Source organism: Lactuca serriola, chromosome 4 (genome assembly GCF_051521515.1).
Source record: "Lactuca serriola cultivar US96UC23 chromosome 4, Lser_US96UC23_V15, whole genome shotgun sequence".
NCBI classification, from domain to species: Eukaryota; Viridiplantae; Streptophyta; class Magnoliopsida; order Asterales; family Asteraceae; genus Lactuca; species Lactuca serriola.
Window position 1 is genome coordinate 42,740,992 of NC_136411.1, and position 26,583 is coordinate 42,767,574.

Below are 26,583 nucleotides of genomic sequence, written 5' to 3' on the forward strand. Positions count from 1 at the left end.
GCTAGCGGGGCACTACCCACTACCACCTCGGGTACTGGTGGTCGATGGCGGCTCACGGCGGCGGCCACCACCTTACGGAGGTGGTTATTATTAATTTTTATTATTAACCAAAGCTAATTACAATTATAGTGCTTAATCCAAACATAAACACACACACACACACACAACCACACTATGGTGGCCGACGGCGGCAGCCACCACCAATAGGTGGTGGTGGTGGCCCTTTTCTTGATTTCCAACCAAAAAAATCCCAAATACATCACTGAAATAACACACACACCCACCCCTATGCTCAGAAAAGTAACACAACCACCACCTGGTGGCGCTTGGCGACGACAGATTCCCGAAGAGGCGGTAGTGGTGGTTTCGCGATGAGAACGACATTTTTTCTTGATTCCTAATCAAGCAAACCTATGTGCACACTCGAAAACATGATCTAAAGGCTGATACATCTCCAACTCGGCCACTATGGGTGGCATGCAACGAACGAAATCCTAGAAATGGCGACAAACAACGGCGACGACCCAAACGGCGACCATAGGGCTGCTGGCGGCAGCACCTGACGCACACAACACCAAGTCACAGAAAGAATGAAGAAGAAAGGATAGATGGGTGGTTTGCGGTGGTCTAACCTAGAGTTTCTAGTCGTTCACACTCAACAGTGGCGTTCACCGCCTCCTTCGTGGGTATCGATGGCTCTTCTAACTTCCAAACGTCTCCGGTGGCAGTTATGTGGTGGTACTCGCCGGTGAGGCAGCAGGCAACGCTCTTGACTGGTCGGAAGAACAAGAAGAAGGTGGCGGCTGAAAGAGTAACGCATGGTGATGGCGGCTGGAGTAAAAGAAATGGTCTCTTAGGTTCAGGGTTGAAGGAAGCGACGTGGGGAAGGGATACGGGTATATCCCGTATCTTATTTCAAACATATGATCGAATTATTCAACTTCAGCCCCTCCACCCCGATTTGTTTTCAATCTAAATCCAAAACATACCAAATAGACCCTGCCCCTCAGAAATCTTTACAAACTACATCCAAAACTTACCTTTTAAACCCTGATCCCATAATTTTTTTTTCATAATAGATCCCTAAATCACCAATAAACCCTTAAGACTTCAAATCTTTTCAATTTAAGTCCCGAACGTACATTTTTAACCCTCGACTTTCAAAATTCTTCACAATTTAGTCTGGGACTTACATTTATTAATTTATTTAAATAAACGGGGCGTTACAACATGATTTAATAAGCATACTTATATCTGATTACATCTTTGGCGTACAATAGTTATCTTGGGATACTTTACAGTATCTTGACATTTTTAAACATTTTACTATTCTTTTCAATGTTTTCTACATATTTACCACTTTATTACTATTTTTGTCCTAATTTCCAAATACACACACATACACTCATATCTTGGGTTAAATCGACATTCTTTAACATGTTTTCTTTATATAAAATCTTAACACTATTGTCATATTCCCAGGATCTTGGGTACATCCATAATCTTCGACATCTTCCAAAATCTTAAGCACCTGATAAATTGTATTCTTAAAAAATCTTTACCTAAAACAACACACCACACTTACTAATTTTGTTACAAGGTTATTAGTGTAATTTTTGACCAAAAATATTCCGCGCCATCTATGGGACAAGTGTTTTTAGTTTTTTAAATTTTTCAAAAAGATTTTTCTAAAATATTTGATTACTTACCATTTTTGCATAAAAATGCCTACTTTACCAAAATCCACATATAGCAATATTCAATTTGTTTATGCTAGTCAAAAACTCCCCTGTCAAGCTATGAGTGATCCTTCAAACAAAAACCCATATTCCAATATAAAGATCACCTTTACATCTTCGACTAGTCCATTCTTGAATTTAGGAAATGGGATGACGTAGGGAGCACCAGTCTTGACTTCCAACACAAAGATCATGTCTATGGTTACCAACATGGAGTAACACATGGATCAACAAAACTAGATCAACAAGGTGTTGCTCAAACGGATAAAGAAAGTTATTCAAGATACTAAAAGAACCGAAGAAATTACACCAACAAAATCTCCGTACTTGTGCCCTAGGATCTTGGATCTTGAGATTGGAAAATCTTCAGGAGCTTGCATAAAAGATTTTATCCCCATGCAATACATGTTTATGACTCACAATATTATTCTTCCATATTTTGCAAGAGCTTACAACACACCTTCATAAAGCCAAGATATTGGAATTAATTTGATAACGGCAAAGGAACCCTAGCAGCTGAGATACATGATCTCAAACATTCGAGGAATAATCCATCTTACACCGGACGTCTCCCCAACATATCACATGGTCTCAAGATTTTCTCCCCCATTATGTGTTGCAAAAATTCTAAGAAAATTGCAGACACCCAACATAAAGTTGTAGGATGGGGCCACGGGTCCCGAAGAACATGTTTCCTAATATAGGAAAAGCATAAAGATTATTCCCATCCATCTAGATCTTAATGAAGCATGTTTGTGCAAGATTTTTGGTTCAACCATTATTGGAGTTACACTAAAATGGCTTCTAAATGTTTCCATTTTTCTATTACATCTTTCTTGCATCTCATTCACTTATTTAATAATCAATTTTCACGTAGTAGAACTTTTAAAAAACTAACCAGTGATCTCTATAGAATAACTCAAGATACTGAGGAATCCTTGAGAGATTATCTAAGTAGGTTTGGAATAGAAGCTCTAGACATCCCAAGATTGGATGTTACCACAGCTGTGGAAGCATTTAAGATGGGGTTGAAGAAAGATTCACCATTTTATGAAGATCTTATGATGAATCCATGAAAGAAACTGGATGAAGTTAGAAGTAGACCTCCAAGATTCATAAGACTTGAATAATAGAAGAAGATCTATAAAAGGAGGAATATGCAAACATATTACGACCATCCCAACAGAAAAGCCGAAACCTCATCTCAAAGGTCTTACAATACTAAAGCCAATTTGAGGAATGATAATCATAGGGGTAACGATCTTGAAGACGAGGAGGAAGAAGACTAATTCTCAACCATAGGTTACAATGTTTTCACCATATACATTGGTTCTATCATGAACCAATTGATCGAGATTTAAAAATTTAATCGCACCGATATTGTAATATGGATACGACTGTTGTTGGAGCGGTGCGCACCATGTGCACGATGAGCAAAAATTGTCACCTTTTTTTTCTTGGAAAATAGTGATTAGGTTAGTTATGTGTCCATGAATCTTTTTAGCCTGATATTACAAAACTGTGGTGGGACATTGATAGGGTGGTTTTACTTTTATCATACTTATGCATTATTATTATTATTATCCATCGATTCTCTAATTGTTGTTGGAGAGGTGCGCACTTAGTGCATAATGGGAGTAACTGTAACATTTTTTATTTCTTTATGTGGGGTGACAAGGTTAGTTATGCATCGTAAAACATTTTCTAATTCTAACAACCTCTACATGATGGTTGCTTTCTGCCATAATATGGTCGATATTCGCATTTGAACCACTAATCAATTTTTCTCAATCTTTTAGTTTTTTCTTATTATCAACAAATACTTTTTTTCATTTTCTTTATTTTCATTAAGAGAACATATGTAAGTTCATTAAGTACTTGACTCTTTTATGATTCTCTTAGGTTTACTTCTTCAGTTCCCGTCATCGATACGAATATGTAATCAAGTGTCTTAGCTGGTAGTGGTTCATTTGGGCCACCATGATATGAGTTTATATTCGAAAAAATATAACAAACTTCCTCTTCACAATGTCAAACATAAAATTTAGATGAACTCATTTTATAGTGAATAACAAGTTGTTAAGGTTAAAAACACTTTATATAGTATTCAAATAAGGTTGTAGGTGAGAAATAAATATTGTTAGCAGAATTCAGAAATAAGATGGTAGGTTGAAAGTAAATATTGTTGAGTATATTGTAATTATATATATATATATATATATATATATATATATATATATATATATATATATATACTAGTTTACAAGTGTATGATGAACAGTACTTTCATCTGACTGGTTGATTTTTTTTTTGTTTTTTTTTTCTTTGCTTGCTGGAACATTACGTGTTGTCTCCTATGAGAACCCACCGCCGATAGACACTACATGTTATCTCCTCTTCATTGCCCAACTTCCAATGGAACCGACTCTTTAATCCAACGGGGATTGGGTTGCGGTCCACCGCTTCTTCTTTATCTCTTCCGATTAAAAATCCCTAAAACCACCCCGCTTCTCCATTTCTTCACCTTACCATCAATCCACACTTAGTCTCATCTCTCTTTAGCTACAAACATCCGATTTATCTTCGATTTACAAAGGGTCGATCAACAATTGATTTACCAAGCTTCTGGTGGAAATGGAACCTAGGCTGGAGGTTGAGGAAAGGCAAGTACACTTATGAACAGTACAAGTTTGAAGCCAATGGTTTTGTGGTTTGGCCTATGTGGTTGGTATAGCTGGTTAATAGTCAAATCCTTAGATGCTTTCATTCTTTGGAGCTAGGCTTCAATTTGCATGGTCATCAACTTTCTTCACAGGTATTCTTCTGCTCTCCTACTGCCATTGACGAAGGCGAGTCTGATGAGGGTTTGTCACCAGCCCAAATTTCTTTTCGATTAACTATTGGATTTGAAACTTAGAGAGAGAAACACGTATTTGAGAGAGAAAGTCTTATCTTTTCTTATTAATCTGTCTGAATGAAGAAATGAATACATATATACAAGAACTTAACAAACTTGTAATGAAATTATTAGATAACTCAAACTGCTCTAACAAACAGGACACGTGGCAATTAACTCTTAATGATAACACCCCCCTCAAGCTGGAGGATATGGTTGAAGACCCAGCTTGATTGTAGCTTCTTTGTGTTGTGGTCCTGATAGAGACTTTGTAAGAGCATCTGCGATCTGTTGATTGGTTGAAACATGAGATAAAGAGATAAGGCCACTTTTAAGTTTTTCTTTAACAAAATGACAATCTATGTCAATATGTTTGGTTCTCTCGTGAAAGACCGGGTTAGAAGCTATATATATAGTTGCTTGTTTATCACATTTGAGAGGTATTGGTGTAATATTGGGTACTTGAAATTCATGAAACAGTCGACTTAACCAAGCCAATTCAGCAACTAATCTTCTCATGGACCTATATTCAGCCTCTGTTGAAGATAAAGAAACAATAATTTGTTTCATAGATTTCCAAGCAATAGGACCGTATCCAAATATGATGAAATACCCACTAACAGATCGCTTGTGATTGGACATGCAGCCCAATCAGAATCACAATATGCCTCAAGGGTATAATTGTCATTTTGTGAAAAAATAATCCTTGATGTAATGTGCTTTGAGATATTGAAGTACATGTAGAGCAGCTTCATAATGTGCTTGAGATGGTGTTTGATTGAATTAACTGAGGTATTGTACCGAGTAAGAAAAATCAGTTCTTGTATGAAGTAAAAAATTCAGCTTTCCAATTAATTGTCTATACATTGTAGGATCATCTAAAGGATTCTCCATATCGGGTAATAAACAAATCTTATGAGGAAGAGGAGTGGATACAATATTGCAATCATTCATAGAATATGTATCAAGTAAATCTCTGATATATTTTTGCTGATGAATGATCATGCCATTATGAATTTGATTAAACTCCAATCCAATAAAGAAATGAATTTGTCCAAGTTCTTTTATTCTAAACTGATCATCCAGAAAACGTTTATGATCTGAAATTTCATCTTGATTATCTCCTGTAACTAATATGTCATCGACATAAACAGCTACAATAACAATGGAAGTAGATGTGGTTTTAAGAAACAAAGAGTAATCATTATGTGAATGATGATATCCTCTTGTTCTTAATGCTTCAGACAGTTTCGAATACCATTTCCTGGATGCTTGTTTTAAACCGTATAAGGACTTTTTTAATTTGCAAACATATGATGGAGATATTGTAGAGATTCTAGGTGGTATTCTCATATAGACTTCTTCATGTGAATCACTATGAAGAAAGGCATTATTTACGTCAAGCTGTTGAATTTTCCATTGTCTTTTGACAGCTAAAGCAACTAAACATTTTACTGTGTTGAATTTCACTACAGGTGAAAAAGTCTCATGGTAACCAACACCAACTTTTTGGGTAAAACCTTTTGCTACCAATCGGGCTTTGTATCTCTCAACTGAACCATCAGCCTTGTATTTGACTTTGAATACCCATTTGCATGAAATAGGCTTTTTGCCTTTTGGTAGTTTAACAATATCTCAGGTGTCATTAGTTTGCAATGCTTGTAACTCTTTAGGCATTGCTTCTTCTTAATTTGAATCACCTTTTTCTTGATGATAAAAGGTAGGTTGAAAAATATGATTAGTGACATTAAAGGCGAAATGTTGATGATGGATATCATTAATGGAAGTATGATGTATTGAATGATCAAGTCCAATACAAAAATTTGTAATTGTATGATCACAATTATGATGAAGATCATTTGAAGAAATAAAATTGCATATATAATCTTGTAAATGTGATGGAGGATGAGAGACTCGTGTTGACCTTCTTAAAGATAGAATGGGTGCTGAAGATGAATTAGGAAGTGGATCTTCATGACTTTGTGATGAATGAGACTCGTGATTGGAATGATCAGCTATAGAGATTGGAAGATAACTTTCACTGAATGATGATGACTTCTGGTGATAATGAAGAGGGAAGATATCTTCTAAAAATTTGATGTCGCGACTTATAGAGATTTCATTTGTAGTTAAATTTAAAATCTTATAAGCTTTTTGAGCATAAGGATACCCAATGAATACAAATGGATGAGTACGAGGCATGAACTTGTCCCTTCCTGTTCTTGAAGAGCTAACATAGCATAAACACCCAAGTGCTTTAAGATGTTGTAAATCTGGTACTACATTATACAATACTTCAAATGGTGTTTTATGTTGAAGAACTTTCGTAGGAATTCTATTGATTAGATGAATGACTATTTTAACACATTCTCCCCAATAAATGTTTCCAAGTCCAGATTGAAAATACAATGCTCTTGCAACTTCTAAAATGTGACGATGTTTTCGTTCACTAAACCATTTTGTTGAGGACAATATGGTGTTGATTTTTGGTGAATAATGCCTTTTGTTTGAAAAAATTCAACGTCTTCATTGCTGGAACCCAACTCATATGCATTATCAGATCTGATAATCTTTATGGTCTTGTGAAATTGAGTTTGGATGTGAGAAACAAAAGCTTTAATGAGATTCCATGCTGCACTTTTATTACTCATTAAATGTATCCATGTATGGCGAGAGTAATCATCAACAATGGTTAGAAAGAATTTAAAACCATCATGAGTAGCATGTTTATAAGGTCCCCATATATCAATATGCACTAGATCAAAAGGATGACGAGTATGAGATATGCTTTTAGGAAAAGATAAACGTGGTTGTTTAGCTTGAGAACATGTCAAACAAGAATCAAAGACAAATTCATTACAATGTGAAGGAACAAGAGACAATTGTTTGAGTTTACTAAAAGGAAGATGACCTAATCTTTTATGCCATAACAAAGTGTTGGATGGCTTATTGATTACATTGAAACATGTTCTAGAAGGAAATGGACAACAAAATGAAAGAGAATATTTAATGGTTCGATGATCAATAACATATAGATCATTGACCTTCTTCCCAAAAACACCTAGAGCAATCTCATTCTTTGATGAAGGGTCCTGCAGAAGACATTCTTCATCAGTAAAAATGACAAATGTATTTAGATGTTTTGTGAATTTGGGGATAGATATGAGATTGTATTTGAATGAAGGAACATACAATACTCGATGAAGAATTATAGAATCATGTAATTGAATATCACCGATGAAAGAAACAGTAGCATGATGACCATCAGGAAGCCCAATGAAATGTGGTTGATTAAATGATGTGAATGAAAAAAATAAATCACGATTAGAACAAATGTGATCTGTTGCCCCTGAGTCTATGATCCAAGAAAAACTGGTATGCAGTAATGATAAAGATTTGTAGACATTTGCAACAAAATGATGATATGAAAAAGAATTACCTTCATCATTCATAGCACCATTAATCACAGAGGAACTAATGTGATTGATGGAAGAAGAAGAATTCAGATTCTGATTGTTTAGGAGTTGAACAAGGTGTTCATACTGTTCCATGGTGATTGAAGGAGAAGTAGATGTCGAAATAACATTCTGAACACTTGATTTTGGATCATCCTTTTTGTTTTTAGTGAATTTGAAGGATACAGGAAAACCAATTATGCGATAGCAATTAGATTTGGTATGACCTGTCTTCTTGCAGTGAATGCAAATAAGCGATTTCTTGGAATTAGAAACAAACGATTCTGAAGTAATATTCATGGCAATCGCATCATTATTTATGATTGAAGGGATGGAAATTGTTCGTTGGCGTTTTTCTTGAATGATCAACGAATAAGCAGCCAAAATAGAAGGTAATGGCTTCATCATAAGAGTTTGCCCCCGAACAATTTTGTAGGAATCATTTAGCCCCATTAACGTTTGAATGACGCGTTGATCTTCAAAAAATTTCTGAATCGATGTAGCAGCAGCACAAGTATAAAGAGGAATAGCTTGAACGATCCGCAATTCATCCCAAATTTTTGTTAATTTGGTGAAATAGGTAGAGAAATCATCGGTACCTTGTGAGAGAGAAAACAATTGTTGCTGAGTGTTATAAAGAAGAGTACCATCGGATTGTTCAAATCATTAATGAAGCTCGTTCCGAATCTCCGAAGCAGTCGGTAAGAATAGAACACTATCAGCAATTGTTTTGTTCAACGAATTGAGAATCCAACAAATAACCATTGAATTAGCTCTGTGCCAATTCGAATGTGCAGGAGAATTGATTGCAGGAGGCGTAATTGATCCATCGACAAATCGAAGCTTGTTTTTAGCAGACAAAGAAAGAATCATCGATCGTTTCCAATATTGAAATCCAATTCCATTGAAAACAGTTGAAACAAGAATGGAATTTGGATTATCAGAAGAACCAATGTAAAAAGGACTGGAAACACTGATTGCAGATGAATCTGATGAGATCGTGTCAGACATGATTCTGATTGAATGAACGAAGAAGAAGAATGAAATGGATTGATTTCAATCTAATACCATATTGAATTTGAAACTTAGAGAGAGAAACATGTATTTGAGAGAGAAAGTCTTATCTTTTCTTATTAGGGGGTGTTTGGATACGAAAAAAAAAGAGGTGGTTATTTCTTATTCCCACAATAAGCTAACTTTGAGTGTTTGGATAAAATCCAACTTATTAAATTAAATAAGCTAATTTGAATAAGCATCTCTCCCTATGTTTATTGCTTATTAGCTTATTTGTTATTGCTTATTTGTTATTGCTTATTCCCGCCACAAATAAGCTAATAAGCTAATACAAACACCCCTTAATCTGTCTGAATGAAGAAATGAATACATATATACAAAAACTTAACAAACTTGTAATGAAATTATTAGATAACTCAAACTGCTCTAACAAACAGGACACATCGCAATTAACTCTTAATGATAACATTAACTCAGGACTCCGACGCTTACTATCATTGACGTGACAAAGAAATCAAGGTTAGGTTTCGGTTTTTTTTTGGTTAGACCGAGGTTGTTGAGGCTAAAGCCAAATTAAAATGCCATTTGGAAGACGATTCCAAATTGACGAAAATCGATTCCAGATTTGAAGGTTAGTAGCTTTGATGTTGACATGTTTGATTTAATTGTTCGAGGGTTCATGAGAAAAAAAAAATTAGGGTATTTACTTTTCTAAGGTTCATATATCTCTCGAAATCGATTTATGTTTTCTAGGATAATTTTTTGTATATTATTATGATCATCTATATTCAAAATTGATTTAGATTGATTTTTTACTATTTGATTTTTTTTCTACAATTGAATCTTCTGATATCCTATGCCAAGTCTTTGTGGTATTGCCTCAATGAGCATACCCAATTCTTTTTGTTGAAGGTCTGTGAATTTCATGAAGGTTTTTTTTTCTGTTTAGGGCACCTTCTCTACTTTTTTTAATTTATACGGATCTTGATGTAGGGATATATGCTATTCTTGATCAATAATATAAAATTTAAGTTTCACATTACTTTTCAGTAATTTATTTATTATCTTTTCATAGGTTAGTCCTGTAAATGATTTCATATTTATCTTTTTTAAAAAGGTGTTGACTTATTGACTTTTCAGGCAAAATTTTGATGGGTTTGGTGGTGCTAGAGGCTTTGTGCGTGGAATGGGTTGATGTGGTTTCGGTAGTAATCTTTTAGCTTCTCTCTTTTCTTGATATGTTCATGTTTATTTATATAATATTATAACAATTTTGCTTTTGAAAACTCATTTGTTTTTTTTTTAAATAAATTTTAGGTAGGGGTGGTGGTGGCGGCTTTGAGCGAAAAATACCACCTCCAGGCTATGTATGCGTTCATCGTTTATAAATCTTTTTCTCTTTTTTCAATTAAGAAGCTAATAACTAATAAGTAAGAAATCTGTTAAATTATATAATCTTTTTTACCAGGGCATTTTATCCACAAATGGTAATCCTAATTTTGATATAAAGAGAGTGAAACCTCCAACAGGTATTCCAAAATCCATGTTAATGGCTACTCCAGATGGCTCATATGCATTACCCAGTGGTGCAGTGGCTGTTTTGAAGCCAAATGAGTATGTTATATATATATATATATATATATATATATATATATATATATATATATATATATATATATATATATATATTTGTGTTATTATAATAGGGCTGCTTTTGAGAAGGAGATTGAAGGGATGCCTTCTACAAGAATTGTTGGTCATCTTCCTCTACAACTTCATTGCCCTTTGTGCAAAGATGTGATGAAAGATGTTGTTCTCACCAGCAAGTGCTGTTTCACCAGTTCCTGTGATAAATATAATTTTCTTAATTTTTTGTTGATGTGGCAAAACGTAAGCTTCTAAATTGGATTTCTATTATAAATACTTGATCCTGTTTTTCTTGATTATACTATCAAGTATAAGAGATCAAATTATCTCCAAAGCAGTGTGTGTTTGTGGTGCAACGAATGTGCTTGCAGATGATCTCTTGCCTAACAAGGCATTAAAGGATACAATAAACCTATTCAGCACGCCAAAATGAAGATCAAAAAATGGAAGCCTTGAAAGAATAATTTCCAAATTTAATCAAACTATTGGGAGATGGATTTAAGAGCCTTTGACAGATGGTGGAAATAAAAAAAAATTTAGGTCCACGAACAGAAAAGCTGTTTTGATCATTAAAACACCACTTCCAAGCTATGTGTGTCACAGATGCAAAAGCAAACCCCAGGTAGATTAATCGGTCTTGGTCATTTTTCTTTTCTTTATACATGTAGTGAACAAATTAAGCATTAACATGTGTTAATCATATAAAATTAACAACATATATAGTTGAATGGATGAAATGAGAGTTTAATGATTTTCTTTTTCTTGCTTCTGCAGTGTTATACAACAGAAAAAGAGTAGCATTATAGTTATTGGGCTTAGTTTATTATGGTAGCTCTTTCTAACTATTTTCTGAAAACCAATGAGATGAAGGAACTTTTTTTTGATTGTAAATGCTAGGTCATCATGTTAATGTACTTTTGATTCCCATTTCATTATAATGTAGAAGCTTATGGTACTGAAAACTCAAACAAAACAAAAGCAAAGATGATCCTAGCAATAAATATAGCCTGATTTCACTCTATATTGAAGTCAAATTGTGAGAATAAAGCCATCAAGACTTTTGGTATTTTGATTATTTGTATGTCCAGTGTGGGGTAAAGTTGTAAGAAAATTTGTTTCAATAAAATATTTGTCTTAATATCCCTTTGTAAAGACTTGATGGCTTCCAACCCTCACAAAGCGCGGGAATCTTTACTAGTTTCTTACTAAAAATCCACTATTAAGACTATTATTGGAGAGATGCACTGGCATAGTGGACGATAATGTCACCAATTTGCATGTTTTTTATTTTTTATTTTTTATTTTTTATTTTTTATGAATTCTTGGCAAATGGTGATTAGGTTAGTTATGCAACCATAAATCTTTCTTTATATGATATTACAAAACCGTGTTCGGACATTATAGGGCTACTTTACCTTTTTAACACTTACGCATTTTTTTATTATTATCGATAAGTTCTATAATTTTTTGTATTTTTTATTGTTGATGGGGTACTTTTTTCTATTAGAAAAGGTCATCATCATTGCATAGTAAATGAGATATGGCTCGACAACATGACTTAAAATATATACATCAATCTTGATTCCGCAGGCAGTTTTACATGATTTAAATGTGAAGGGAAATTTGAGAATTTTGAAAAATATTCTTCTATCTTTTGTTCCTAATTTTCTATCTATCTATTTAAGATAATGACAAGCGTACAAATTTGACATCCAAATCAAATTTAAATTTAATTTAGTGACATTTGTTACCATCTAAAATAGGTATGATGATATTAGTAATGAAAAGTAGGAGGATATTTAATTTCTCTTTTAAAAATGAAGTCGGCGTGACTCTATATGGCATTGACTATTGGAAGAATGCATGCTTAATGACCGTCTAAACGTATATGAGGCCCGAGGCGAATAGAAAAAAAAAAAACGCCTTTAAAGACATATATAATAAATATTCAAAAAAATATCATTTAATTTTTTGATTATAAACGTGTTCAATTAGCAATAACAACCAAGTCAAATTGTTAATCTTTTGAGTTAGTTTGAGTTTGAACCAACTTGACCCCCTGGAGATATAGATGACATGCTTATTGCAACGACCTGTCGATATAAATTTTGTTTTAGTTGGTGTCAGCCGATTGTGACGAAAGTAATTTTTTATGACTTTTTCGTTATAGGACAACTCTTATTTACTGAATATATTTTGCAAACTCGACTTTATTACGATAGACAATTGTATTTGTCGTTGAATTAGTTACAAAACTTAATTTTTAGGCCATATATCAGGAGGAAAAGGTAACAAATGCATTTTTTTTCAAGGAAAATGAAACATCTTCTGATTCTAACAACATTTGCAAGACGGTCCTATTCTGCCACAAGCATGATTTCGCATATGTACAACAATGCATTTTTTTAATCCTTTGTTTTTTTTTTCTTAGCATCAACAATTCTTTTTTTTTTCCTTTTCTTTGACCTTGCTATGAGAACGTCCTTATGTTCATTAAGTACACAACACTTTTTTGAGTCTCTTTACCTGGATATGAGTTTATATCGGAACAAATATAATAGTCTTCCTCGTTACAATGTTAAACAACAGCTTTAGATGAGCTCATTTGATAGACAAATAGCTAAGCTTTGAATATGAAAAATAGTGGATCTATAGGGTCCGAAACAAATTGGCTTATTCGAAAAAGGCTTTGTTCTTAGGAAGATATATATTGTATCTAGAACTGCACGGTTTCACTCTGTGAAAAATCTGAATCATTTTGTCTAACCTCATCCTCTTCATCTTAAATGACCTGTTTGCCCCGAAATGACTGCGGCAATAAGAAATCCCAATTCATTTTGCCTTTCAAAAAATTAAATAGAAAACCCCAAGTATACCATATTTTAGGATCCCAAACTATATGATTTAATAAATCCTCCTATGTATGTCTATGGAGTACATTGAATGTACATAAATGACTATAAGAGAGTTTCTATTATTCGTATTAATATTTAGTATAAGAGTATTTTATGTGGTGCTAACGACTTAATATCTATCTTTGTAGCTTTAGAATGTTCAGGTTATGCTCCTATTATACCTATTATTTTTAGAATTTAATACCATAAAACTAAAGAAATATTTTATTGTTGAACGCAGATATATCTAATGTCTTTTCACTTCGTTTATTTAGCTTATATCGCCAATTTACGGTTAACAATATTATTATTTAGGTTTATATATATAGTTTGACATGACTTAGGGCTCTAGGTGAGAAATAAATATTATTAGTAGAAACTCATAAATAAGATGATAGGTTAAAAGTAAATATTGCCCAGTTAATTGTACTTTTACTAAACAAAAAACCAAGTAAAAGCCACATTTATCGACCATTTTGCATAAAGTACATTCGCACGCAAGGCTGATCCAATAATATTTTAGGCTCAGGCGTAAACAAAATAGAGATCCTTTATAAAAAAATAGTTGTGAGACCTGTATATTATACGAGTTTATTAAAAAAATGTTAAATAGAAACAATTAAATGAGAAATTTATTTGAATTTGACAATTATGAAAAAAAAAACATGCAAAAAATAAATTAATTAAAATTATGTGTTTAATTAGCAGACTTGTGTATTAAACGTGTTAATTATAACAAAATGTTAAACACAAAGGTTTAAACTGTAAATTTATTTTGAAATTGAAATTGAAATTTAAAAATAATAGTTATTATGGTAGGTTTAATTTATGGAAACTAAATTAATGATGTATTGGAAATGAAAAATAATGTATGACAAGTGGAAAATAAATATATCTCAAAATTATGACAAAATAACATGTAGCCAATTGAATGCGAGAACGACATATGTCAAAATTATTTTTATTTATCAGGGTAGATTATTATAATTAGTTGTTAAGATTAAGAAGTTTAACACCAAAAATGAAAAGAGCCTAGTTTACGTGTCTCTTATTGAAGTCAAGGAATGATATTAAATGATCGATATGAGAAAGAAGTGATCAAGCATATTGGTTCTTATAAATAAAAAATATCTAACTAAATAAGCTTAAATAGATATTTAATATGTGAGAATGGAATACAAAAATAAACAATTAAAAATAACAGATATCAACTTAAAATACACATCTGATTGGTGGGAGTCGAATCCAAAGAAACCCATTAATAATAAACACATCTCAACCAACAAATATATTCTATAGATGAATTTTTAGATTTACGAGGATACGAAATAATATTTCATCTCTATCCAACTTTAAAATGGATATTTAATTTCTCATATTTAATTGATATGAGTTGAATAGATAAGCAAAAAGCAATTAACAATAGGAAAACTTTTATATATGCCCTAACAATAAATACATCTCAACCAAAACAAACCAGCGAAAGTATATATATAGATTTAGATTTAATAAGATCCAAAACGATATTTCATCACAATACAACTTTTACGCATGTGCCTTAACTGTATCAACTAAACTAAATGCATATAAACAAAAGAGCTACCCCGCTATGTGCACTAAAGGACCTTTGGTTAATGAAGCATGTGCATTTATATATTAAATAATTCTTTAATGAGATTTCAGAAAGTTAAAGATTTTTAACTTTTCAAAACATATTATAATTTTTTGGGTTCTAGAAGATAAATTTCCTTTAAAACATGTACACACTATATATACGTTAAGACAAATATTTTAAAAGAAAACAGAAAAAAATAACTTATTAACTTATTGATTTTTCCTATCACAAAAGTTAACTCAAACATTTTTTAAAAAAACTCATTTCTTACCACAATAAGTCGATAAGTCTTTTTTGCCTAAAAGTCATTTTGAGGTTTAAAACGAAGTATCAAACACCCTCTAAGATATATTAAGGCCCCTATCACACATGAGTCCGGGGGGTCGCCCAGCTTGTCCGACCATTAGGCCGATCCTCCTAGTTCGTAGATGATATTTACGAAATGGTCTTCTAATTTTGTAGACACATCTATAAAATTGATGACTGTTTTGGTGATTGGTCTCTGTGTGTGTGTGTGTGTGTGTATATATATATATATATATATATATATATATATATATATATATATTATTTCTTGGAAATGGTAAGTAGGATTAGACTTAGACAAAACTTCAAAAATGGACCCTCTGGTTTCATAAAATCTGAAGTCTGGTCCCTAATTTACAAAAACCTCACATATCATCCCTGTGGTTTCAAAACTTTCAACATTTGGTCATTCCGTCTCACTCCGTTACCATTTAGCAGTTAAGTAAGGGGCATTTTTGTTATTTCACTACCTAGGGACCATTTATGAGGTTTTCTATTACTTTTGACAAAACTTCAAAAATGGTTCTTGTGGTTTCACAAAATCTGAAGTTTGGTCCATAATTTACAAAACCTTACAGATCGTCCCTGTGGTTTTAACACTTTTAACATTTGGTCCTTCCGTCTCACTCCGTTACCATTTAACTGTTAAGTAAGGGGCTTTTTTTGTCATTTATCTACTCAGGGACCATTTATGAGATTTTCTATTACTTTTTTTAAATAAATAAAGTTTAATATGCGAGGGGTCCCACCCCATCTCTCTCCCTCTCTCTCTCTCTCTCTCTCTCTCTCTCTCTCTCTCTCTCTCTCTGCAGCTTATGTCAAAGCTTTAACGAATCCACTGTCAATCCACCCTCTGTCCCCTGCTGGCACAGAACACCACCACAAACACCCGCCAACCATTATCCTTTACCCTTGGACCGTGACTAGCAGCCACCAAGAACGACCCATCGCGACTCGTAAGTTACCAAGAATAGGGTTCTCACAATGTGTAATGAAATCTCGTAATGATTGTGGAATCTTAGATACGTCTCCAATGACAGAAACTTCAATTTCATCCCTATTAATGAAATTCCATTTTGAAAGTGGATTGAAATTGAACGACAACATTTTCAAAAGCGGTGGAAATTAGTCAATTACCTCGACATAGAAGCAACTTCATCTTTTAATGTGTTTTCAAGCAGTCTCATTAAGAAATCGACTTCGACCTATAGGGGTGAGCATGGTGCGGTTTGGTGCGGTTTTCAGACCAAACCGAACCGCAAACCGCATGGTGCGGTTTTTGCATTCTTAAAACCGTTGGGTGCGGTTTTGCAATGGTTCGGTTTTTCGGTTTTTAAATGCGGTTTCGGTTTGTATCGGTGCGGTTTCGGTTTTTAAACCGTGTTAAGAATTTGGTGCAATTTTTTTTATGTTTTTTGGTGCGGTTTTTTAAAACTATAAGAACTGAAAACCATGTGCATATAAGCTTGTATCCTGCTGTTTTTTTTTTTAATACATTCATTTTCAGCTCAAAACAAAATTACATAATCAAAAATTATAAGTCGCTTAAAATACAACTTGTAACCACTCTCACAAACTAATTAATAATTGAAGGTTAGTTGATTTTGACTTAATTTATTACAAGCTTATTACATGTAATCGATTAGTACGTTTGGCTAACAATAGAACATTTCTTTTGCACCCCATATAGTCTTATACAAACACAAAATAAACATATAATAAATATATTATCGTTTATAACTATTTTAAATAGCATGTATATAATATACATTGATTGATTTATTACTACACACGCTTGCGGTGCAGTTCAGTTTTGGTGGAGCGGTTTTTAGGATAAAAACTGCACCGCACCGTTGACCTTTGGTTTTTGCAAAAATTAAATCTGCACCATTGGTTTTTGCATCGGTTTCGGTTTTTCGGTTGCGGTTTATTGCGGTTTTGTCGGTTTTTCTTTAGTCGGTTCGGTTTTTGCTCACCCCTATCGACCTACATAAACACAACCAATCAATCGACTGAACACACAAAATTCTGATGAAATTGGAATCCAATTTCGATATTTGTGACAACCCAAAGTTTATTCCGTTACATTACCCCGTTACCGTTAACGAAATATTCTATTTTATAAAAGTTCCGTTAATTAGAGGTCGCCAAATAAATAAATGTTTTATTTATTTATATTATATGTCGTTAACGTCGTGATAAAAGAAATAAAGACACTTACTTTACATTTCCATATTAATTTGGAAAAAGTTAATTTTATTACGACCACTAAATCGGGCGCGACCAAAAGCCCCGTTTAACGGCAGTATCGGGTAGATTCCCACTGAGCTTCAACTCCAACCCTTATATAAGGGGGAGTAAACTCCATTTCATCCTTTTTACTCTCTCTCTAAACTCTCTCTCTACAACTTTTTCTCGAGCCAAAAATCGTCTGTTTCGAGCCCCAAACGAGTAGGTAAACTATCCTAACTTGTTATATAGCTTATCTAGCCTGCAATTTCGAGTATAAAACATAAATTAGGGACAAAATGAAGTGTTTATGGCCCAAGAACACTCTTGGATCGTAAACACCATTTAATGGGGGTTTTTAAGCCCCAAAACCCCTCTAAATTGCCCCTAAGGCTTGGATATGACTTTTAGGCTTACATATTCGGACTTAGATCACCTTGAAACGAGTTTTTGAAGAGTAAACATGAGTTTACTGCCCAAGAACATGCTTGGGCCATAAAATCCTCTTCATGGGGAGTAAACTCATATTTGTGTGTTAAAAATGCCCTTAAACACACCAATGGCCTTGGATTAAATTCTAAAATCAACGACCAACAAGCTAGGGACCCTAAACTCAATTAAAACAACTCCATAAAGAGTTCACGGCCGTAAACCCCTCATGAAAGGGTACCTGGGCCGTAAACTCCTATATAGGGGTTAAATGGTGCCCAAACTCCTTCATTTGGCTTGGAAAAATACATAGGATTTATTCACAATCACTTAAGCCCTTAAAACACCCAAGAAAGATGTCGTTGGGAGCTTACGGCCGTAAACTCCCTTGGTTAGGGCCGTAAACTCCCATTTGATCCATATAAGTCCCTTAAATCCATTCATACACATTAGATTTGGACCTAGCAAAATTCCACAATTGATATAAAGCCTTTAAGCATCCTAGAACACTCTCACCATGAGTTTACGGCCGTAAACTCATGGGAGTTGTCCCAGGGCCGTAAACACTAAGTATAGAGTTTACTCTTTCCATTCCTAAGCCATTTAAGCCCTTAAATGTTACCCGGGACACCCCAAACACTTAACCAAAGTGCTTTCCGCTCCTTTGAGTGCGTATACTTGTATAATTAGTATTAAATGTACTAATTGTATGTGAACATATGTTATCATATGTTAAATAGGTCACTAAGTGTGTCCAAGTCTTTACTTGACACCGAGCACCCAACCGGCACCTTCGTCGGATCCACTTACACCAGGTGAGTCCATACCCCTGAATAAATCTTTTATATGTTTTTACATGTTTTATAGGGGGGGGGGGGGAATACAAGTTAAACATGCCAGTTATCATATCAATTACATGTGATTTATAACCCGCATGCACAAGGATTTACCACACTGTAAACTGTTTTACCGAGTATGATACTATAAATGATTTTCTAAAATGTTTTCACTTATTCAAATCTTTTACTTATACTGTTTTACCAAAGTTCATTTTTAAACTGGTTTATGAAAGGTTTCCAAAGAGTTTCTAAATGTTTACAACTTATTTTACCAACAAATACCAAGTTGTGATTTTCCTCAGTATAAAGGTTTTTCCAAGGTTTTGATCAAAGTTCTCTTTCATGTCGTATACTTTTACTTTTACTTGTTAGATACCGCTGCTTCGCTTTTACTTAGTTTAAACTCCTACTCGGTAACGCTTCCACTTCGTGATACACTTATATTTGGTAACGCTTATACTTCACGACTCGGTTATTCCACACTGTTCGCTTATACTTCACGACTCGGTTATTCCATACTGTTCGCTTATACTTCACGATTCGATTATTCCACACTGTATGCTTATACTTCACGACTCAGATATTCCACACTGTACGCTTATACTTCACGATTCGGTTATTCCACACCGTTTGTTTACACCCCACGATTTGATTATTCCACACGATTCGGTTATACATCACAATTTGGTTATACTTCATGATATGTTTTCCACTTGTTACACACTCAAACATAGGTGGATGTATGCCTATGCTTGTATAGGTGCATATAAATAATGGTTGAAGGACTTAGGAAGGCTTGTTCGCCCTATTTCCTTTTCTTCGTTGAGATGTGGTCTGGTGGGATCGGATGTCCGTCCGAAGGTCGTTTGATTCATTAGTTATATATTATGTATACAAGCATAGACATATAGGTTTGCACCAGTCAGTTCAGTTATGAGTCTCTACCTCTAGTTCAACACTTATATTGGAAACCCACTACCCACTATTTGGGATGCATCTTCGGGACACGGCCTTCTCCGTCGTCTAGTTGGTAACCAGAGTCTCCTGTAGGGAGAGCGGACATTGTGTGTATAAATCTATACGGGGTTGACACCCCCGCACCCTGACTGCTAGCTACAGTCCACGGCCTACCAAGCCAAGGGGTGACAAATGTCACATTTTATAGACGCTTGCAGGGCGTCAGGTACTCTAGTGTCGGTTAGTATGGTTACGAGTATCCCAGGTTACCTTATAATTCATGGCCTTAAGGTAATGATATTTCACACTGTATTTTACACTGTACTTCATACTGTATGCTGAAAACCCACTCTCAGAGTCACACTATTTTTAGACCTTGCTAGCTGTATCTTTCATTTGATACTGTCTGGGGTCTGTATTCCTTGTTTTTAGACCTTGCTAGCTGTATCTTTCAGTTGATACTGTCTGGGGTCTGTATTCCTTGTTTTAGACCTTGCTAGCTGTATCTTTCATTTGATACTATCTGGGGTCTGTAGTCTCTGTTTTTAGACCTTGCTAGCCGTACCTTTCATTTGGTACCATCTAGGGTCCGTGTCTCCCTTTGTTAGACTGAGCCAGACGGGTCGTTTGTTCGATACTCTCCTGGAGTCTATGAGTCCTTTCGCCTTAGTCAGCAGTCTTCACTGCTGAGGCATATGTTATTTTCCCTGATTTCTCTTGTTTTCTTTAATAATCAAATTCTGTATTTTGATAGTGATAGCGATTAAGGGAAAACTACTTTTTACCACATGACTCCGTCTAGTCTTGGTAGAAGACTACTTTTATTAAAGAAAATATAGGATTTTCTGGAAAAGACACTAATGTAATGGACACTCTAAAACTACCACTTTTATTAAAGTTATTTGGATAAAATGACAATAAATGCTTATGAACTCACCAGCATTTGTAAAAATGTTGATACTCGTTTTTCAAATAACTTGTATTCTCAGGTCAGCATTAGACAGTTACATCCCCGGAGCTTCTGACGAAGACAGTTTAGTACCAAGCTGCACCTATATATTTACTTGCATTACTTTGATATATTGTAATGTAAACCATGTAAAACTATTATTATTAATGCAATGGTTGTTGTACTTTGATTACTATAATGCATGTGTTGTGATACTTGACATGACATCATCCACCCCAGAACGTTTCCGTCGTTCCGGTTTTAGGGTGTGACAATATTATACATACTTTGGGTCTTAACTAGTTGTGAGATGAGAAGGTGAAGACTGTAAGAACTTGGATTCCCCACTTAGGACACAGATCCACCACGAACTTCAATGCTCCGGCACCGGTCAAATAGCCCGCCTGAGGCATTAATCCTCTTGACCGAGCCCATATTCTGTTTCCGTCATTGATGACTGCAACATGCTTCGACATTAACTCGCGATGGAGTCCCACCGGAGTAATAGTCGGTTCCTCCGGCGAAGTGATTCTAGCTCTGGCATATTGGTCGTTGGTGATTACATGATGACGAGGGGTGTTGGTTGATAGAGAAAACGTGTTTGAAAGGCAAGAGCGAGGAAAGGGAAAGAGATAGAATTATGAAATAGGGTTTTTAGTTTTAGGGATGCAGATTGGAGGGAGATGAAAGAACAACCCGACAATCGTTTTCATAGGATTTGTGCAGGAATCCGAAGAGAGAGAGAGAGAGAGAGAGAGAGAGAGAGAGAGAGAGAGAGAGAGAGATGGGGGTGGGACCCCTTGCATATTAAATTTTATTTATTTATTTATTTAAAAAATAATAGAAAACCTCATAAATGGTCTCTGGGTAGTGAAATGACAAAAATGCCCCTTACTTAACGGCTAAATGGTAACGGAATGAGCCGCACCAAATGTTAAAAGTTTTGAAACCACAGGGACGATCCGTGAGGATTTTGTAAATTAGGGACCAAACTTCAGATTTTGTGAAACCACATGGACCATTTTTGAAGTTTTGTCTTAGACTTATTTATTTTTTTCTCTCTATAAAATTGTTGTCGCGTTCATATGCTTATCCAGGACCATGAACAAGTTTTAGGTAAATGTCTAAAAGCCCGAATTTATTTTTTACGCGTACCTTATATATACTCTATATATCACTATTGACTATTAACACTATAAGGTGTCGTTTGTTTTTTCGAAGCGAAAATGTTTGAAATCTGCGGACCAACTTTGCAACCCTATGTAGTATAAGAGGGGGACCAAACGGCTTCAACATGTAATAAGAAATATGTTTGTTTTTTAAACTCTGCAGACTGTTGCAATAAGTTAAAGTAAGGTGTGAAGATGTTTGAAGCGGAGGGTCAAGTGCAACGCCACACAACATACACGCAACAGTATTTAAGTGAGAAAATTTTCTGAAAAACAAACAGCTGCGAAGGGCCAAGTGATGCACGTGTGCTGCACGACGCAACAATAAGCGGTAAGAAGTGTTTTTTTTAAGAAAAATAAACAACACCTAAGCAAATGATTTCTCGGGTGGTTAATGCGGTGGAATGTTTAATTTATGGTTTAGGTTCTAAACATGATTCCCTCGAAAATGCATAAGTTAGCAATTGTTTTCAGCCGCTTAACCGTCATATCTATATGCTATTTTATAGCGGTTCTTTGTTTTTTGTTTTTTGTTTTTTTTTTTTTTTTTTGGTTTTTTTCTTCATGTCAAAGAGCCAATTACCCCATTAATTTGTAAATTATATCCACATATTCTTTCCACCAATGCTAGATTAATGCTAGCCTCTCTAGACAGAAATATATAATTGTGAATTGTTTGGTTACCCTTTTATGACATTAATCCACTTTAATATTAATGAGATGAAATAGATTAAAGATGGAAAACACTGACAAAAAGAAACAACAGAACAAGAACATACAAATAAGTTTCATATTTTACTTGCTTCATCAATACTTACGATGTATTGAAAGCAATGCAACTTAACTAGCTAGGGTCCTAGGGATAAACTTCAATGAGAGATCTTAACCCCAAAATTGGAGTTATCTTGTAATCGCTAAAGCCAGCATCCACGAAAAGCTTTGCCCAATTTTTTTCACTCCTCTCTCTTCCTGTCGTCAAGGTCAGCATAAGCATGTCAAAGAAAAGTTGGGTCTCGAGTAATTCCTTGTCTCCTTCACCATTCTTCAACACCATGTCTATGATGATTACTTTTCCTCCATTTTCCTTGCTGGGGATTGCTTCTTTGCATTGCATCAATATCTTTATGCATTCTTCATCACTCCAATCATGTAATATCCACTATTTTGTCAAAGCGCAAAAACAATTAATAAGCAAGATAAACAATTATTGTACATAAACCTTCCGTCTAACTTGTAATGTAAATTATCGGTAAATCTTTCAACCAACTATATTTGGTCTTTCAAAAAGATTAAAAAATTATGTCCAAGTAATAAAGAATACCTTGACCAAAACTGCATCTGCTTTGGGAATGGATTCAAACATGTCTCCACCAAGAAAACTCAAATTCTTACTTCCTACCAAACCATCAACAACATGAGGAAGATCAAAAGAGATGCAAGTCATATCAGGAAAAGCTTCCGCGATGGCTTTGGCAACGGTTCCAGTACCACCCCCTACATCAACAATTGAATTCAACCTTTCAAAAACATTTGTAGAGTGTTTTAGAACCAGACTTGTCACAAGCCTTGCATCACTGCCCATTGCTTCATTGAAGAACTGGTTAAGGTTCGGATCATGGCCTGCAAAATCCCAAAGATTCCTTCCGTGGGCTGTGTGAAAAGGGTTGACGTCATCGTTCTGGAACCATTTGCTCAGGTGTTGCCATGGATCCATCAGTATTGGATCCAACATGGCTAGCAAAAAGGGACTAATGCTTAATGGCTCTTCCTTTAGAAGGAAGCGAGAAGCAGGAGCTAGCAAATAGCCTTCTCTTTCCTCCTCCTTATGATCTCCTGTTGTGCATATACTTTGTTTGATAAAGAAACCAGAGTGAACAAGGATGCGCATAAGTCTATAGACAAAATGAGCTCTCTCCTTGTTGATGGAGAGGGCTTCAACTAACTCAGAGAGCAACATTGGTGCACCATGGCGATTGATGATATCAGGTATTTGTAGCTGAATAGCACATTTGAGAGACATGGAGTTTATAAAGCTGAAGATGTGGTTCCATATGTGAGCTTGAGAATGAAGCAAGTTTGTAGATTGTTCATCATTTAGCAGCGACATCTCGTTTCTTACAATGTATATAAGATAGACAATTTCAAACTGTTTAATGTTATAAACATTCGTATATATAAGAAAAATATCTGACTACATTGGGAATGGATTTGATAAAAAGTCAAATGTAAAATATATCTCAAAGGTGCCATTTGATGCGGGTACTTATTTATTTCTTATCACACAAGCACACAATTATTTAAAGTATTTTTTTATATTACTTTTTTTTAAAATAATATCATATGATATATTTTATATTTAAGGGAGATCTAAAACAATATCATTTCTGATATGATATCTACAAAGATAGCACCTTTTCATCATCAATCAAATAAATATGCAAACTCCAGCAACACCAACAATTGCCTCGAAAATCTTATTAAAACCATCAGATAAACATAAGTGACGGTTAATTTATAATGTTACACTGTGAAATTTCAAAATCCTCTCTAATAAATAAAAGTTTTTATTTTCACTTGTCACACTTGCATTTAATTTATTAAATGTCATTTTGTGGTTATTTTGAATTAATTTTTTCCGTATGTTATTTTATAAGTTTTTCTGTTTTATTAAATTCCACATAACATTTTTAATGAAATAATTAAATAGATATCAATTTCAGTAATGAACATACCTTTTAATTTTAAAATTCTCAAAATTAAAGCTTGTTTTCTTTATTTATTTAAATTTAAAATATAAAAAACCTTTACATTATAATAATTCATTATTTTTCTTATTTTCTTATAAATTCAAAGTTCTCAAATATTTTCAACTTTATATTTATTTATTTTTTAAATTAACCCATGTAATACATGGGTCTCACAACTAGTGAGAGTAATATTAGAAAAAATGTATTTCCGATTTACTTGTCGGAAGTCCAATTCAACATCATAAACTTTTTTTTTAAATCAAGGTCTCTTAATAATATTTATAGTGGAAAACAAATCAAGATTTTTTTCTTCCTTAGTTTATTTGATCAAATAAAAAAAAAAACTTTGGGATTGTTTAATCTAGAGGTGTATGTGTAAATCTTCTTCCTATTTAATTGATATCGTCTCCACCGTTTGGGGCATGGAGAGTTTCATTATTATGGTATCAGTCGTCGCCTAATATGATCCTACCTTTTCTTCTTCCCCTTTTTCCAGTTTTTTTTTCCATCTGTTCCTGCGGTTTTTGATCAACCCCCATGGCTTCTTCTTACGACACCCATCTTCCCATGAACATTGCTATTTATGCACATTATCACCATGCGCCTATCCTCCTCCAACTATCTATTATGGAAGAATCAACTTCTTCCTTTGCTCACATACCAGGTTAGCCACATTGATGACACTTCCTCTGCCCTGCCGCCTGAGATTCACGTTGAAGGAAAACCATCGCCAAATCCTGAGTTCTCATCTGGACACTCTGCTAATCAGTGTCTTTTGATCATTCTCCAATCGTCGTTTTCTAAGGAAGCTGTTAGGTGCATTTCATGCATTCATTTTGTAGTTTTACTCCATAAAAGTGCATTGCATATAGGCTTAAACTCATTCATTTTGCATGTTTTTCGGGATTTTTCATGAGCCAATTTCATTCACACACTTTTGTGATATTTCAGGGACTTTTTGAGGTAGGATCTTACTTGAAGAGACGAATAAGAGATGTAGATGAAGTTTCGGGACTTGCGGAGCACCAAGGAGGAATATATCAATGAAATGAAGATTTTGGCCATTCAGAGATTTACACGGGCCATGTAAATGGAAGCCTTGTATTTACACGGGCCGTGTAAACTCGTATTGTCGAGCATTGTAATTTGAAGGCCTGACCAAATTGTGCAACGTACTTCTTGTGTTTACACGACTGTGTAAAGTTTACCTTTGTGTTTACACGGGCCGTGTAAACATGGTCGTAAGTTTAAAGCAATTTTTCTTATTTCTAAAAAGGTGCAACCGGTTCCATTAGAAAGGAGGTCAATTTTGTGAGTTCTAGAGGCGATTTTGGGGAGCATTTTGAAGGAAATTGTCACTTGGAAACACTTGGATTTCATTTGGATTTCAATTTGTAAGACTTTAATTTCAATTTCTAGGTTTGTGTTTTGTTCTAGTCATGAGTGGATAGAAACCTAACTCTCCAACTTCATGTATTGACTATTGTGTGTGTGAATTCAATCATTTGACTTGGTGTTTGTTTTAAATGCTATCTAGTGAATTTGATTTTGTTTTAATTGAAGGTTTGGTTTCAATTCTATTTCTTTTTGGCCAAATTGATTTAGGTTTGATTCATTCAAGTTATCTATTATACAAAATCCATAATTGTTTTGTAATATAGAACAAGTAACAAACACTAGATTGAATTTTCTTAGAAT

The 26,583-nt window shown here is 34.3% G+C and overlaps 2 protein-coding genes, 1 long non-coding RNA gene and 1 pseudogene across 3 annotated transcripts; 1 reads left to right on the plus strand and 3 right to left on the minus strand.

The window, feature by feature from the left end:
* Window positions 1–8,756: 8,756 nt before the first annotated feature.
* LOC145098295 (uncharacterized) lies at window positions 8,757–9,101 on the minus strand. The gene has a single exon (XM_079035938.1). It carries the CDS (start codon window positions 9,099–9,101, stop codon window positions 8,757–8,759), a length of 345 nt encoding a protein of 114 aa, XP_078892064.1.
* A 424-nt stretch (window positions 9,102–9,525) lies between these two features.
* On the plus strand, window positions 9,526–11,772 carry LOC145100083 (uncharacterized). Its single transcript, XR_013704807.1, has 6 exons — window positions 9,526–9,735; window positions 10,245–10,309; window positions 10,422–10,471; window positions 10,573–10,633; window positions 10,811–11,373; window positions 11,526–11,772. It is a non-coding gene; the product is annotated as an uncharacterized LOC145100083 (long non-coding RNA).
* Window positions 11,773–16,472: 4,700 nt separating this feature from the next.
* LOC145098296 (dehydrodolichyl diphosphate synthase 2 pseudogene) lies at window positions 16,473–21,586 on the minus strand (annotated as a pseudogene).
* Window positions 21,587–22,843: 1,257 nt separating this feature from the next.
* On the minus strand, window positions 22,844–24,331 carry LOC145101408 (trans-resveratrol di-O-methyltransferase-like). The gene is made up of 2 exons (XM_079038598.1): window positions 23,460–24,331; window positions 22,844–23,297 (listed from the first exon to the last, which is right to left on the minus strand). The coding sequence occupies exons 1-2, from the start codon at window positions 24,243–24,245 to the stop codon at window positions 22,995–22,997; spliced, it is 1,089 nt and encodes a 362-aa protein (XP_078894724.1). The 5' UTR covers window positions 24,246–24,331; the 3' UTR covers window positions 22,844–22,994.
* Window positions 24,332–26,583: the final 2,252 nt, after the last annotated feature.